At 38.6% G+C, this 16,347-nt stretch overlaps 1 protein-coding gene and 1 long non-coding RNA gene across 2 annotated transcripts; both read right to left on the reverse strand.

Moving 5' to 3' along the window:
- Nucleotides 1-1,924: 1,924 nt before the first annotated feature.
- LOC306867446 (complement factor H-related protein 2-like) lies at nt 1,925-10,898 on the reverse strand. The gene is made up of 7 exons (XM_079413104.1): nt 10,668-10,898; nt 8,401-8,579; nt 7,911-8,084; nt 3,980-4,153; nt 2,715-2,888; nt 2,314-2,514; nt 1,925-2,180 (listed from the first exon to the last, which is right to left on the reverse strand). Exons 2-7 carry the CDS (start codon nt 8,444-8,446, stop codon nt 1,981-1,983), a joined length of 969 nt encoding a protein of 322 aa, XP_079269230.1. The 5' UTR covers nt 8,447-8,579; nt 10,668-10,898; the 3' UTR covers nt 1,925-1,980.
- A 1,946-nt stretch (nt 10,899-12,844) lies between these two features.
- On the reverse strand, nt 12,845-13,562 carry LOC306867447. The gene is made up of 3 exons (XR_013784018.1): nt 13,476-13,562; nt 13,256-13,328; nt 12,845-12,972 (listed from the first exon to the last, which is right to left on the reverse strand). It is a non-coding gene; the product is annotated as an uncharacterized lncRNA (long non-coding RNA).
- Between the last annotated feature and the right edge of the window lie 2,785 nt (nt 13,563-16,347).

Here is a 16,347-nt window from a genome sequence, read left to right on the forward strand (position 1 = left end):
TGGGGTATTTTTCCAAACCTGCAGTAGAACTCATTCAGGTCTGCCAGTTGTTGATTCTTCACAGTGCTGGGGGATGATGTCCTGTAGTTGGTGATCTCTTTCAGGCCTTTCCACACTGATGCTCAGTCACTGGAAGAGAATTGAATACTTATTTTTTCAGAATAATTCCTCTTTGTCACTCTGATCTCCTTTTCCAGTGTGTATTTGGCCTGTTACAAGACTTTGTCTGAGTTCGTCTAAGCTGTCTGAGTTTTGCAGCGAACCACGGTTTGTCGTTGTTGTTGGTTAAATGAGTCCTGGGGGCTGTTCCATAAAAGACGCTAAGAAAAGCGGGGATTAAAGTCCAAAACCTGACTTGAAATAACCTAACAAATCAATTGGGACTAAAGCGGTTCCATAAACGACAATTCAAGTTCACGCAATCTGACTAATGCTATCCAGGTTCAGTGAGTCAGGATAATGTGACGTACACGCTTATTCTGAAGCAGCCCTTAATGTCGATCATGGATCAAATCGATCCACCATAGCAAACAGCGAATATTTGTGCTGTTTAACGCATTTGAAACATTGTGTTTTCCTCAGTGCATAACTGATACGTCACAGGTATATTTTTTACATCTGTAAATGTCAGAAAGCCATGCAAATATATCCATTTAGCTGTCAGGAGTGGGCGGGGCTTATGCGAGAGAACGAGCGCTGCGGCGCGCATGCGCGCTACACAGACGGAGCAGAATAGAATACTAGCGCAAGAATTCTGAATAAAATATACATTCTGCTAAAATATTTGTTGTTGGACATTAAATGTGACACATAGAATTTTACTACATATAAGTGTATTTTTATGATAGCAGCAACTGTTAATCACTAGCTCAAATGAGTTAAATGTGTGTTCCTCTTATCAGTTAAAATGTACTCTGATTTCTATTATAAATTTGCATTTTTAATTAAGTGATCTTAACTTTTGTGTTTTTATGCTTTAATGCTTTAAAGAGACATTTTAGATTGTAATGTTTTAATGTTCTAATAACCATAAAAGGTACAGCTGTCATATATTCAGAGAGAAAGGCTGCATGGCTAGAAACTTCTGATCAACTGCATGCACAAGTAGCAACTATGTTAAAATGTCATTCGCCTACATTTTGGGCACAATACATTAAATACAGTTGGTTGTAGCCTATTTTTTATTTATTTGATTATTTAAGGTGTATTTTCTGTATACTTTTATTTTTGGACCGTTAATAAATTAAACTGACTGTATGTGAGAGAGTCAGTGGTAATATCGATGCGTTCCTATTGGTCAGAGTTAGAGGAGCTCAGCTTAGCCTGACAGTTAGCCTGCTCCGGACCAGGTTAGTTTGCCAGCATAAGTTGCCGGGGTAACTGAGTTTGAACTTTTTTAAGTTTGATTTATGAAACCGAATCTACCAAAAATAAGCCTGACTAACCGAAATAAGCCTGGCTTATACTCTAATCTTGGTTTATGGAACAGCCCCCTGGTAATGCATGTTGGCGCGCTGCCCATGAGTCTATACTGGTGCCGAATCCGACGTGTCATTTTCATTTTTGTTTTCCACCAGGACACACATTTTTTTTTTCATGACATATTCATAAATGGAAAAATTAATCTTTAAAGTGAATTTTACTGCACAACTATAGAGCATAACTGTCTTTATCACCTTTTTCACCCTTGATGAGTTTGCATCCCTGGTTATACATTTTTAATTTGGCTGTTCAATGAGTAAAATACATGCACTGACTTGCAGTATATAGAAAAAAAAGTAGGGTTAATATAATTTTCATACTTTCACATCTAAAAATTTTATATTTAGTACTTCTTTAGTTTTTTGTTTGTTTGCTTTTTTCTTTTTCTTGCAAGAAATCCAAAACAGACAAATTGATTTGGGATAAAATGGTTTATTTTGATCTGCTCATTTGTTTTTTGCTTAATAGTACAGCTGATGCTCCATCTATGTTTTATTCTCACTGTTGCACACATTCGGGCAAAGTCATCTCTCCATCATTACACTTTGTTCTGAAGTCAGTAATACCTACTGAAACTTTGCCCCTCAGACACACAAATGTGATGTGATCATTATGTTCTGCGAACATCTTACGTTGATTAACATAGGCCAAACCTATACCTCTTTCAGCCATTAACTCCCTCGTCAATGTACAGGGCTCTGAAATAAACCCAGCATGTCACTGTCAGAGTCACAATATACATTCATTAACTAATCATCACAACCTACATTTTAAACTACAAGATTACATCATGATGCATATATAAGTATATTTAAGTGTGTTCATACTTACTTAAACACTTGATATTTCCTCTCCACTGGCCTTGCTGACAGGTCAAGTATTTGGTGGAAGGGTGTTGCTGATCCAGTGTGTATTTATTAAAGCATCTGTATTCAACTTTCTCCCTTGTATTGTATTCCTTTTTTGTCATTTCTACTGTATCTGCATTGTTCACTTGTGGTGGTGGCCCACATTTCGCTGAGACTGTCATCACTAAGAAAATGTGGCATTAGTAAATCTCTAATATGAGAACGAGGTAAAAAATGTTTAAGAAAAAGTTTTTATGTTTTGAAGACATGTTCTAAAAATAGTATATTTTATATATTAGACTCTCATAACTGTACAATTTTATTAATTATTTAGCTCCCGATTTCATTAATTTGCATATTGTGAGATTTAATAGCAGAACTTACTAGCACACAGTGGTTTTGGTGTCCATCCGTCTTCTGTACATGTGGCCTCTTCTGCCATTTTCTCATACCCAGACTCACAAGTGTAATATTGTTTTGATCCCAGTTTCATATCTCCTCTGAAGTGGTTGTATGTTCTATACACATGCTGGTCACGTGGAACTTTACAACCACTCTCTGAAACAAGATTCACGTGTTTTTAATAACATGCAGTGAATTCATCATCAAATGGCAGTGGCCCACATTTTGCTGAGACTGTCATCACTAAGTAAACGTGGCATTAGTAAATCTCTAATATGAGAATGAGGTCATTTTAATGAAATGTTTAAGAAAAAGATTTAATGTGCTGAAGAGATATTCTAAAAAAAAAAAAAAAATACATATATATATATATATATATATATATATATATATATATATCTAATATATATAATATATATATATATATATATATATATATATTGTGGCGGGAGGAGCAAACGACAGACAGTGGGCGTGGCGTCAAGCCTCGGAGAGGTTTTTATTAAACTAAATATTAAAATAAAGTGTCCAAAGGGGGAAAAGTGTCCAAAATAAACAGGGAATCTGGTGTCCTCGTTGTGCCACGGGGCTAGTGAAGGAGGGTAGTGTTAGTCAGGGAAGGGTCCAGGGAAGGGGCGGAGTCCGGTGGCCGCACGCGCTCCCCTCTCGGGGCCGGGAGCGAGTGGCGGCGGCGTCTCTTGCGCGGCTCCTTCCTACTCCTGGGTTCCCGGCGCTTCTGGGGGATTCGGCGGCCCGGCATCCTGGCCCGTCAGCCGCCTAACGGGTGCGGCAGTCCTCCTCGACGCTCCCTTCCTGGACCCACGAGGACACCAGCGTGCATGCACGGGGAAGAGACCGGTCTCCCGAGGAGAGGCACGCTCGGCGTTTAAACGGCGGCGGTGATGAGGCTCTATTCACGTCAGGTGCGCCTCATCACACGCCGCCAGCCCTGCGTGTTCAGCGCCCCTCCTCTCTCACACACCCACTCCCGTCGGGAGCCTGGTGAAGGGCGGCGAATACAGGACGGGGTGGTGATGATGGACAGGGGGGAGGCAGCCGACTCGTCACAATATATATATATATATATATATATATATATATATATATATATATATATATATATATATATATATATATATATATATTTTAGACTCACAACTGTACAACATTTTTATTTATTTATTTACTTATTTATTGCTCCCAATTTTATTCATTTAGATATTTTAAGATTTAATAGCAGAACATACTAGCACACAGTGGTTTTGGTGTCCATCCGTCTTCTGTACATGTGGCCTCTTCTGCCATTTTCTCATACCCAGACTCACAATAGTAATATAGTTTTGTTCCCAGTTTCATATCTTCTCTGAAGTAATGACCTGGGCTAGACACATGCTGGTCACGTGGAACTTCACAACTACTCTCTGAAACAAGATTCACATGCTTTTAATAACATGCAGTGAGGTCATCACGAAATGGCAGTGGCCTACATTTCCTTGAGACTGTCATCACTAAGAAAATGTGTATGAGAATGTCATTTTAATGAAATGTTTAAGAAAAAGATTTAATGTGTTGAAGATATATTCTAAAACATAGTATATGAAAGATATTAGACTCACAACTGTACACAACTTTATTATTTATTTACTTATTTATTTATTGCTCCCAATTTAATTAATTTGCATATTTTGAGATTTAAAGGGATACTCCACCCCAAAATGAAAATTGTGTCATTAATCACTTGCCCCCATGTCTTTCCAAACCCTTAAAAGCTTTGTTCGTCCTCGGAACACAATTTAAGATATTTTGGATGAAAACCGGGAGGCTTGAGGCTAAGCTTCACGATGTGCTCAGCGGCCACATTAACAAACATCCTGACGCTGCCTTCATCATCGCGGGGGACTTTAACAAAGCCAACCTCAAGCAGGTCATGCCGAACTTTTATCAACATGTATCCTGTCCAACTAGAGGACCAAACACACTGGTTCATTGCTACACTCAGTTCAAGGATGCCTACAAAGCCCGCTCACTACCGGCTTTTGGCAAATCGGACCATGCCGCCATCTTTCTAACACCGAGATACAAACAAAGGCTCGTTCAGGAACCTCCGGTGCAGAGAGTAGTGACGCGCTGGTCCTCCCACTCAGAGACTATGCTGCAGGCGGCGCTTGATGACGTCGACTGGGACATGTTCCGGGCGAGTTCTTCTGACGTCAGCGAGTTCACGGATGTAGCATTAAGCTTCGTAAACACGCTAACCGAGCAAGCTACAGAAACAATAACGATAAGGACATTCTCCAATCAGAAACCGTGGGTGGACAGAACAATCCGTGCCGCGGTTAACACACGCACCGCCGCTTACAATGAGGCTCTTCTGTCTGGGAATACGAGCGAGTACAAAGCATCGTGCTATGCTCTCCGACGCGCAGTAAGAGCCGCCAAACACAGATACAGAGAGAGAATTGAGTCTCATTTCCAGCTCAACGACTCTCGACGGATGTGGCAGGGACTGAGGACCATCTGTGACTTCGGAAACAAATCCTCCGCGGAGGTGAGAGCAGATCCGTTGCTGGCCGACGAGTTAAACATCTTCTACGGCCGCTTCGATGGCAACGGCGGCGGCGCGTTTCTGCCGACCAGCGCGTTTCTGCCGACCAGCGCGTCAGGAAGCAACAGGCAGAGCAGCGATGATCCTGTAATCACCGTGTCGGAGGATGAGGTTCGGAGGGCGCTAAAGAAAGTGAACGTCAGGAAAGCAGCCGGACCTGATGGGATAACCGGCCGTGTTCTGAGGTCCTGCGCCGATCAGCTCGCTGGTTTGCTCACTTCTATCTTTAATGAATCCCTTGCTACCGTCGTGGTTCCCACCTCATTCAAAAAATCCATCATTATCCCTGTGCCAAAGAACAATAAACCCTCTTGCCTGAATGACTATCGCCCAGTTGCCCTCACATCTATAGTCATGAAGGTTTTTGAGAGACTTGTAAAGAGCCACATTTGCTCCTCCATCCCTGATACTCTGGACCCTCTTCAGTTTGCCTATCGCCCAAACAGATCCACGGACGATGCCATTTCTCACGTTCTCCACTCTTCCCTCACACACTTGGATAGCAACAATGGAAATTATGTAAGGCTGCTATTCATTGACTATAGCTCAGCTTTCAACACTATAGTCCCCATCAAGCTGGCATCTAAACTCACAGACCTCGGCCTAAACTCCTCACTCTGTGACTGGATTCAAGACTTCCTCACCGGTAGACCTCAAGTGGTGAAAGTTGGCCAGTTCACCTCAAACTCCATCACTCTGAACATAGGAGCCCCACAGGGCTGTGTCCTGAGTCCCCTGCTCTACTCTCTCTACACGCATGACTGCGTGTCCTCTCACAGCTCCACATCTATTGTCAAATTCGCTGATGATACTGTGGTTCTGGGCCTCATTTCCAACAACGATGAGACCGCATACTTGGACGAGGTAGAGAGACTCACATCATGGTGCCAGGACAACTGTCTCTCTCTGAATGTGAGCAAAACTAAAGAGCTGATCATGGACTTTAGGAAGAGACAGCAGCAGCCCTACACTCCTCTTATGATCAGTGGGACCCCTGTGGAGAGGGTGAGCAGCTTCAAGTACCTCGGTGTAAACATCTCCGAGAACCTGACTTGGACTACACACATCCAAACACAGGTTAAGAAAGCCAGGCAAAGACTGTACCATCTGCGACAGCTGAGGAAATTCAGAGTCTCACCAGCAATCCTGAAAACTTTCTATTCAGGGACCATAGAAAGTGTATTGACTCAGTGCATCTCAGTGTGGTATGGAAACAGCTCCAATCAGGACTGCAAAGCACTACAGAGAGTTGTGCGCTTAGCTGAGCGCATCTCAGGGTCTGCTCTCCCCTCTCTGCAGGACATCTACCTCAAACGCTGCAAAAATAGAGCTGTCAAAATAATCAAGGACTCAAATCACCCTGGTAACCGTCTATTCACTTTGCTTCCATCTGGTAAGCGCTTCCGTAGCCTGATGGCAAAAACTGAGAGACTTAGGAGGAGCTTCTTCCCCCAGGCCATCAGGCTCCTAAACTCTAACTCTGTGTCATAACATCACTTGACTCCATGTAAATATCACCATATCAATAAGCTATTAATCATTTTTCTCTACCTCATATTGCTGCTATTATATACCCTGTACAACTTTTTTGCACATTATTTTGCACATTCCTCTTAGTACTATTTAAGTCAACAACATACTGACCTGCACATTTATATTTATATTTTTTATCTTATCTTTTTATTTTATTCTCTTATTTTATTTTATTTTTTCTACTTTTCTTCTCTTAATATTTGTATACTTTATAATTGCATTGTCCTTGGAGCGGACCTGACCTACATTTCACTGCTGGTTATACTCTGTATAATTGTGTATGTGACAAATAAAACTCTTGAATCTTGAATCTTGTGACTGTCCCATTGACTGCCAAGTAAATTACACTGTCAAGGCACAGAAAAGTATAAAAAAACGTAATCAAAATAGTACATCTGCCATCAGTGTTCAATCTGAACTTTATGAAGCGATGAGAATACTTCTTTTATGCAAAGAAAATAGAAATAATGACATTTATTCAGCAATTCGTCTCCTCGTCTTCTCTCTGTGTCAGCGTAGCGCCATTTTGGAGAGTAGCCGATGGACGCAAAGTGCGTACGCTATTTTCTGTCATCAGTAACGCATGGATACGCAGTTTCTGTTCAAATCAAAGCATAAATAAATGTACAATACATATCGATTTGCGTTACTGATGACAGAGAATAGCGTACGCACTTTCTCCAAAATGGCGCTACGCTGACACAGAGAGACAGAGAGGAGACGAATTGCTGAATAAATGTTATTTTTATTTTCTTTGTGTACAAAAAGTATTCTCGTCGCTTCATAAAATTCAGATTGAACCACTGATGGCAGATGGAGTATTTTGATGATGTTTTTTTATACTTTTTTGTGCCTTGACAGTGTAATTTACTTGGCAGTCAATGGTACAGTCACAAGCCTCCTGGTTTTCATCCAAAATATCTTAAATTGTGTTCCGAGGACGAACGAAGCTTTTATGGGTTTGGAATGACATGGGGGTAAGTGATTAATGACAAAATTTTCATTTTGGGGTGGAGTATCCTATTAATAGCAGAACATACTAGCACACAGTGGTTTTGGTGTCCATCCTTCTCGTGTACATGTGGCCTCTTCTGCCATTTTCTCATACCCAGACTCGCAATAGTAATATTGTTTTGTTCCCAGTTTCATATCTCCTCTGAAGTAAGAATCTGGGCTATACACATGGTGGTCACGTGGAACTTCACAACTACTCTCTGAAACAAGATTCAAATGCTTTTAATAACATGCAGTGAGGTCATCACGAAATGGCAGTGGCCTACATTTCGCTGAGACTGTCATCACTAAGAAAACGTGGCATTAGTAAATCTCTAATATGAGAATAAGGTCATTTTAATAAAATGTTTAAGAAAAAGATTTAATGTATTGAAGAGATATTTTGAAAAATAGTATATATTAGACTCACAACAGTACAACTTTATTATTTATTTAATTAATTATTTATTTACTTATTTATTTATTGCTCCCAATTTCATTCATTTGCATAATGTAAGATTTAATAGCAGAACTTACTAGCACACAGTGGTTTTGGTGTTTTTTCCATCCGTCTTCTGTACATGTGGCCTCTTCTGCCATTTTCTCATACCCAGACTCGCAATAGTAATATTGTTTTGTTCCCAGTTTCATATCTCCTCTGAAGTGTTTGTATGTTCTAGACACATGCTGGTCACGTGGAACTTCACAACTACTCTCTGAAACAAGATTCAAATGTTTTTAATAACATGCAGTGAGGTCATCACCATCCATCTCTGAAAATAGTTTTTCCCTCTGGGTTGAACTTTTTTTACTCCAAATGGTTGACTAAAGCCCACAAATGAGAATCATATAAGTTCACAAAATTAACTCAATGCCCAACTGTATGTCAGATTTTAATTTCTTGCTGTATAGTGGAGACTGGAGCTAGTCAGCTGTTAATCAACTTACTAAGAGATGCAGAAAGACACCAAACAAAACATTTTTAAAGGGGTCATATGATGTGATTTCAAGTTTTCCTTTCTCTTTGGAGTGTTACAAGCTGATTGTGCATAGATAAGATCCCTGAAGTTGCAAAGACTTAAGTCTCAAAACCAAAGAGATATTCTTATCAAAGTTAAGACTCTGCCACGCCCTCCTAAAACGGCTCATTCAAACACGCCCCCACATCTCTACATCAAGATGTGGAAATATTTGCGTAATGCCGCCCAAATGTTCACACAAAGAAAGAAGGCATGGTTTCAGTAACTGCAGTTGATGCAGTTGATGCAGCCATGACAGGGAGATGCTGTGTGTTTCTAGGCAAAAGCACTTTATTTGGCCTTCCGAAAGTAGATGCATTTAGGAATCATTAAGATTACTTACAACACAACAGCATTTTATGGACAACCGTTTCGTGAACCTTGGAGAGGAGGTAATTCTGACTTAGCTATGACAATCTGGCGCTTCTGAATCAGCGACTACAAGTATGTTTTGATATTAGTTTAAGTATTTGCTATTGCCTGTTCAAATGCAGAGTTTTGCACGTTGTGTGTGAGTGTGTGCTCGCGTGTGTGAGAGAGGGAGACACGGTCATACAACCGCGGCTTGTGTACTGCAAATATATATACGAGCATCATCACTGTCTGTCACGCAACTCTGTACCCCTCTCCGGCTTGAACTGATGGTCAAACTAAGGACATAATTAACTGTCTTTACATTTATTTTGAAAACTAAAGCTCGCGATTATGGAAAGGGGCGTTACATTTCCGACGTGTGCTTGTGGTGTTCGGCCAATCACAATGCACTGTGTAAGCTAGCCAATCAGAGCAGACTGTGCTTGTTGGAAGGAGGGAAAGCGAAGCGTTTGAGAGAGGCGGGGCATAGAGGACCTACAATAATGTACAATAATGTACAGTATTTGAAAAATAATGTGTTTTTTGAACATTAAAGGATGTCAACATATTCTGTTACACCAAATACACAAAATAATGATCTTTAAAAAAATATCATATGACCCCTTTAAAGAATCCATTGCCAGTTTGGGACAGGGTTTATACATGAATGTTTGATGTATGAATTATTTTTTAAAAATGAATAATGCATAGATGTTAAAGGCGCACTAAGCAATTTTTGAAAAACTTTTGACCACAGCCTCGGACCAGGTCCCAAAACACACTTGTAGCCAATCAGCAGTAAGGGGGCGTGCCTTGTATTGATAGTGAGGAGAGAGCGCTCAATTTGAGTGCACAGGACAGATATTAGCAGATCGACTATAGATAGAGAGAGATGGCAGATAAAAAAAAGGAAAATATCAGAGAAACAAAATGATCAGGCAAGAGGTAAGACCCACGTAAATATTGGAGCAGCTTTCCAGCAGTGGAGAGAACACAAGGAGCAGGAAGGCCTGGAATCTTACGCTGAGGTTGTTTCTTCTTTATAGGTGAGTAACATTGATTTTGATTCATTTCACACAACTTATCTGTGTTGGCTTTTGTCTGAATATGTTTGTGTGTCATCTTCGCTTGTTTCCATGATCGTCATTATGCCAGGGTTTTGTACGTACATGTGGGGCCGGAGATTTCAAAATAGGGCGAGGTCCTTTTGGGGTATGGGCGTGTTTATTTTGGTACTTTCAAATATCAACATCATTTGGCAAAAATTGCTTAGTGCACCTTTAACATTGTCATTATCTTTTTTTAATTTTACTTCTTTCACTTTTTTGTATCAAGAATATAATTCCTATTTTTTATACATTATACATAAACATCTCAACATTTTGTAAAAATGTTTAAAGCAAATAATATGATTACAGTATTGTTTCATACCTTCACATTTCGGATATGGGTGATCCCATTCTCCATTTGACAGGCATTCAATTATTCGTTGTCCTTGCATCTTCAGATTCACATCAGTGCAGCGAAAAACTAAAACATGTCCAGGTTTATAAGGTGAAACAATACCTGGATGTCCAGTTAAAATGTCAACATTGATGAGTTGTTCCCCCTCACAGGTAACTTCTGCAAATGAAGAAATAAAATTCAATCATTATTAAAACAAAATGGTTACAGTTTTACTGGAATAAAGCAGAGCAGAGCAGTTTAATGACAGCTAACTTTACTTCAGATTTAGACCCACATTTGAGTTTTATGGTCAATGAACTTTTATAGAAAATGAACAAAAATAATATATAAATTCAGACAGGCATTATAAATAAATGTTAGGGTGTAGAGGAAGATACGAGTGAGATAAAGGACTCAAGTGGTGATGTGCTTTGTTCACTTACTGGATTAGGTACAGAAGATTTAAAACACGCTGTCCAATTAAAAAAAAAAAAGAAGCTTGATTTGGAAATTAAGAGTCAAGAGCACACTACACAACCTTTGTGATTTAGGCAGTGTCAGTTGGAGACACAGGCTGGTCGCAGGCTGCCCAGTAAGACACAACCTCCTATTCAGATTGGTCAGGATTTACATCAGGCCTCTAATTCTTCATTGCCTATGCCTTCTGCAACTTCAGATTATGATGTTAGTAGACAAATCAACCTTATGCCACCGTTTACAGAGGCTGAGGTAGATTCATATTTTGGTGCTTTTGAGTGCAATGCTGTGGTTTTGTGCTGGCCAAAAGAGGTCTGGCCTCTTTTCTTACAGTGACGTTTAACTGGAAAGGCTCAGGAAGTGTGCTCTGCTTTATATTTTGATGATAGTCTGTTGTGTTAAGGGCCTAAGAGTTTGTCCCCAAAGCTTATCATCAAAAATGTTGTTTGCGTAAGAAAACTGGCAATCAAACTGTTGTCGAGTATGCACATGAACAGTGTGTTTTCTTTGATAAGTGGTGCCAGTCCAGAAAAACGACTAGTTGTGAGCAACTTCATGAACTTGTTTTAGTTGAGGATTTTAAGAATTTGTTGCCAGATAAAATAGTAGTGTACTTGAATGAGCAAAATGTTAATAATCTTGCCGAGGCTGCTGGGTGTGCTGATGATTTTGTGTTAATTGTGCACACTTTTTTCTTTTTGTATGAAGGTTTTTCGTTTTTAAGACATTTCATGACAACAGTGTTTAGATAAGAGCTTTCTATTTTTAATTGAACCAACTAAAATGTGTTTTCTGTTATTTTTACAAATCAATTTATTTTTTCTGTTTTAAATAGCAACAGACCTGTGTTACCCCTGCTGAAAAATCCAGCATATGGTTAGGTATGTTTTGAAGCATGGCTGCTGGTTGAGCTGGTTCTTAGCTGGTCATGTGCTGGTCCTGAGCAGGAGATAGTTGCTTAGGACCAGCACATGACCAGCTAAGAACCATCATAAACCAACTCAAACCAGCAGCCATGCTTCAAAACCTAACCAGCATATGCTGTTTTTTCAGCAGGGACCCTTTGATTAATAGTACTGAGGACATAACATCACCCTTTAAGATCAAGTCTGAGGGATTAAAAAAAAAAGGACGTTACATCTGGAGAGAGAAGAAATTCTAGTCATTTCAGTGTTCTGCATCTGGACTTATTTATCCTTTCATCAGAAGTCGTCATTTGTCTTAATATACTAGTTCAAGTATTAAACATACAATTTTTATATGTGAAAATCATATAAGTTTATGAAATTTACTTTGCACAACAGCCACAATGACTGGTTAATGCCAAACTGTTCCAGCATGTCTTTTTTTTTTTTGCAGACTGGGGCTAGTCAGCTGTTAATCAACTCACTAAGAGATGAAGAAAAACTCTGAACAAAATCTTCAAGTCATTGCAGTCGGTTCATGTGTGAATATTTGATGCATGAATGATGTTTTAATGAATAACACATAGATGTTCACTTTGCCTTTCATTTTTTTTTTTATCAAGAATATAATTCATGAATTGTTATACCTAATAAATATAGCAACATTTTGTAAAAAGGTTTAAAGCAAATAATATGATTACAGTATTGTTTCATACCTTCACATTTCGGATATGGGTGATCCCATTCTCCATTTGACAGGCATTCAATCGTTCGTTGTCCTTGCATCTTCCGGTTCACATCAGTGCAGCGAAAAACTAAAACATGTCCAGGTTTATAAGGTGAAACAATACCTGGATGTCCAGTTAAAATGTCAACATTGATGAGTTGTTCCCCCTCACAGGTAACTTCTGCAAATGAAGAAATAAAATTCAACCATTATTAAAAGATAGCTGTTGTTTTACTGAAATAAAGCAGAGCAGGGCAGTGTAATGACAGCTAAATTTACTTCAAATTTAGACCCACATTTGGGTTTTATGGTCAGCGAAATTTCATGGAAAATGAACAAAAAACCACATATAAATATGGATGTTTTATAAATAAATAAAAGTGATATACAAACACGATATTATTATATATTGTGCAACATATTAGATGTTTATCCTTTAGCTACTTTGTGTATCATTGTGTTACCTTGAGCATTTGTTGAGATATCCACGATCATTAATAGAAGAAAGAGAAATATCTCACAATATTTCATTTTAAGCTGTAAAACATGACAAATGGCTTAGTACAGTTTACAAAGCTAATAAACTGTCTTGACTTAATCACCTACCAAATATTTAATCTTTAAAGTCTGATTTACTTTCCTTATTCCTTTAATGAATGAGTACTGATGAAAAACTCTGATTACCTGTTTTCCAAAAGATGTATTAATGAACTCTTGTGGTGGTGATATGAATCTCTGAAGTCTGTGTAATGTAGATAAAAAGCGTCTTCGGGTCTGCGTCGTTCGTTCTTTTGACACGTGATGTGATAGCAGTATTGGATACTGATGGAGAAATTGGTTAATAAATCCAGTCTTCCTTATAATCACAAACGTAGTTTGGAAACCTAGGCTCTCAAGCCATATATGTTTTTTTCAATGAGTGGGTCGACGGAAGGAAAAAAATAAACAAAACAATATTTTAAACTTTTTTTCATAAAAAAGTGTCAATTTAATTAAAAATCCATAAATATTTTAGAATATTACATAATTCATCAATGCCCGTATGTCATGTAGGCTATAATACACCAATCATGATCTGGCACAATTCAGTTCAAATGTCCTTAGACAATAATGTGTAGTGGAGCAGTCATTTTCCGTTCTTATTCATAAATCAGTTGACAATTACATGGGAGAGACGAGCTTATTTGTGGAGTGATCTGGATCTGCTGTATGTCTCATTTTATAAATCAAATGACATCACTGAGAAAATGACTACAAAAGCACGGCACAAAACCGTGCAGCGCCAAAAGTCAGTATTAAATTCACTTACATTTATGTATGATGCACCGTTATTATTTCATGAAACTGTCATAGTTAATGAAGTCCAAGTGCCACCTACAGGCCTATTATGTGAAGTGTAAACTGGCGAAATGGTGACATGAAAAGATTTTGTTACCATTTTGGATAATTATGCAGCATTATGAAAGTGTCTGCATTTATTTGATCAAAAATACAGAAAAAATGTAATGTTGTGAAATATTATTACAATTTAAAAGAATGTTTATCTATTTTAATATACTTTAAAATATCACTTATTTCTGTGATGCACAGGTTTAATTAATCTATCTGTAAATATTTTGATGTTGATGAAATTTGCTCATTTTTGGTCTTGTAGAAGAAACAGCTGCCCTTGTGATTGTAGTATAACCAATACATGTTTTTTTTTAAATAATTTTAACTCTACTAATAAAACCCACAGTTTAATCCTTAAAGATGTATTTTTTTATTGCGAAAAACCAAAATCGTTTCTCTTGAATATGTTATTAATCTCTTAATGTTATGTGCAAAATTGTTCATCCACACGCAAAACTGTCTTAAATCTGCTTTGTTTTCCTCTTTTTTGTTGTTGAATGTCTCTCACGTTTAATCCCTGAGGCTTACAGTACAAATACAAACAACAAATGCAATTTTTAATGCATTATGATTATATGAATTTTATTATTCAGATATTCTTTTTTCCTGTGTATATAATCTCATACTATGATGTACGCAAATCCATTATAGTTTTTTTTTTTTTTGTCATTATGATTGTTCATTGTTAAAAATACTACCAACTTTCCATGAGCTTGTATGTAATTATAAGTTCTGCAGTAATAATACTAAAAAGAAAATATAGCGACAGGTGCACAAACACCTCATAGCATCAATAAATCCACAACCCTACCTAGTACAGTTTTCCTACATGTTTGCAATATCAGCACAAAGGAAACGCTGATCAGCTGCTCAAAGATTTCATCTTTGGAGAAGACTGTTGATTTTACACTCAAAAAATGTAAGTATTACTACTTAGAAATGAAGTTTACCTCAGAATGCATTGCCAGAATTTTTTAGCATACAATTACACGCTAATTTGTGTGAAGTGACATACTGCCAAGTATGTTGGCCCATACTCGGAATTCGTGCTCTGCATTTATCCCATCCAACGTGCACACACACAGCAGTGAACACACACACACACACACACAGCAGTGAACACACACACCGTGAACACACACCCGGAGCAGTGGGCAGCCATTTATGCTGCAGCGCCCGGGGAGCAGTTGGGGGTTCGGTGCCTTGCTCAAGGGCACCTCAGTCGTGGTATTGAGGGTGGAGAGAGCGCTGTACATTCACTGCCCCCACCTACAATCCTGCCGGCCCGAGACTCGAACCTTTGGATTGCGAGTCCGACTCTCTAACCATTAGGCCACGACTTCCCTGTACATTTTATACAGTACATTTTATATGTACTGTAGCTTCATTACTTTTGTGGTGTAGTGAACTGGTATGCAGAAGGTTGCTGGTTCGATCTCTGCAGTCGTCACCATCAGTATGTCCTTCAGCAACACAAAAGGTGATTTTGGTCAAGTTTGTCCTGCTAGTTTCATGATTCATGACCTTATTTGATGATGCTTTTGAAGCTTCTGAAACTCGGGTTTAATTGACTGATGTTGTATGAACAGAACCCAGCAGGACAAGAAGAGATCTTAGCAACAGTAAGGGCAGGTGCAGTGATGGAGCGTCTCATCCATGGCACTGGATCATTTCCAGGATGGCAGGATTTCTCCTTTCTCACTGCTCACACCAGTCTGCAGACATTTCAGCTCCTGCAAAGATGCACAAACACAAAACAAAAGCAGCCATTTTAACAGCATTGTGTCATTTGATTTCTGTATTAGAAGTAACAAACTGATTTCGTACTTTTTCTTACTTTATATTTTTGTTTTAAGTTTTTCTTCTTTTTTTTCACAAATGCTGCTGTCACATATTCCATCAAATGCAAAGAAATCAAGAATCAGAAAAGTGCGGTAATAGCTCTGTAAAATAAACTACAACTTAAGATTTAAAAGATGTTTAATTCATTTCATTTATATACTCACAGAGAGCCTTTGATGGCAGCATTCCTTCATCAGTCACTCTGCACCAGATAAACACACGTCTCATCTGTCCCTGTAACATCCAGACAAGAGTCAGTCACCTCTGTGATTTATCTGCTCAATACTATATTTATTTACATGTTGAGGTAGTTGCTCCTGTG

Source organism: Barbus barbus, assembly GCF_936440315.1.
Source record: "Barbus barbus genome assembly, chromosome: 49".
Classification (NCBI taxonomy): Eukaryota; Metazoa; Chordata; class Actinopteri; order Cypriniformes; family Cyprinidae; genus Barbus; species Barbus barbus.

Coding starts and splice junctions, on each gene's coding strand:
- LOC306867446 (XM_079413104.1), bottom strand. CDS start 8,446: ATGTACAGAAGACGGATGGAAAAAACACCAAAACCACTGTGTGCTA. Junction 8,085..8,400: donor ACCAAAACCACTGTGTGCTA/GTAAGTTCTGCT, acceptor ATCTTGTTTCAG/AGAGTAGTTGTGAAGTTCCA. Junction 2,181..2,313: donor AGGAAATATCAAGTGTTTAA/GTAAGTATGAAC, acceptor GGTTTATTTCAG/AGCCCTGTACATTGACGAGG.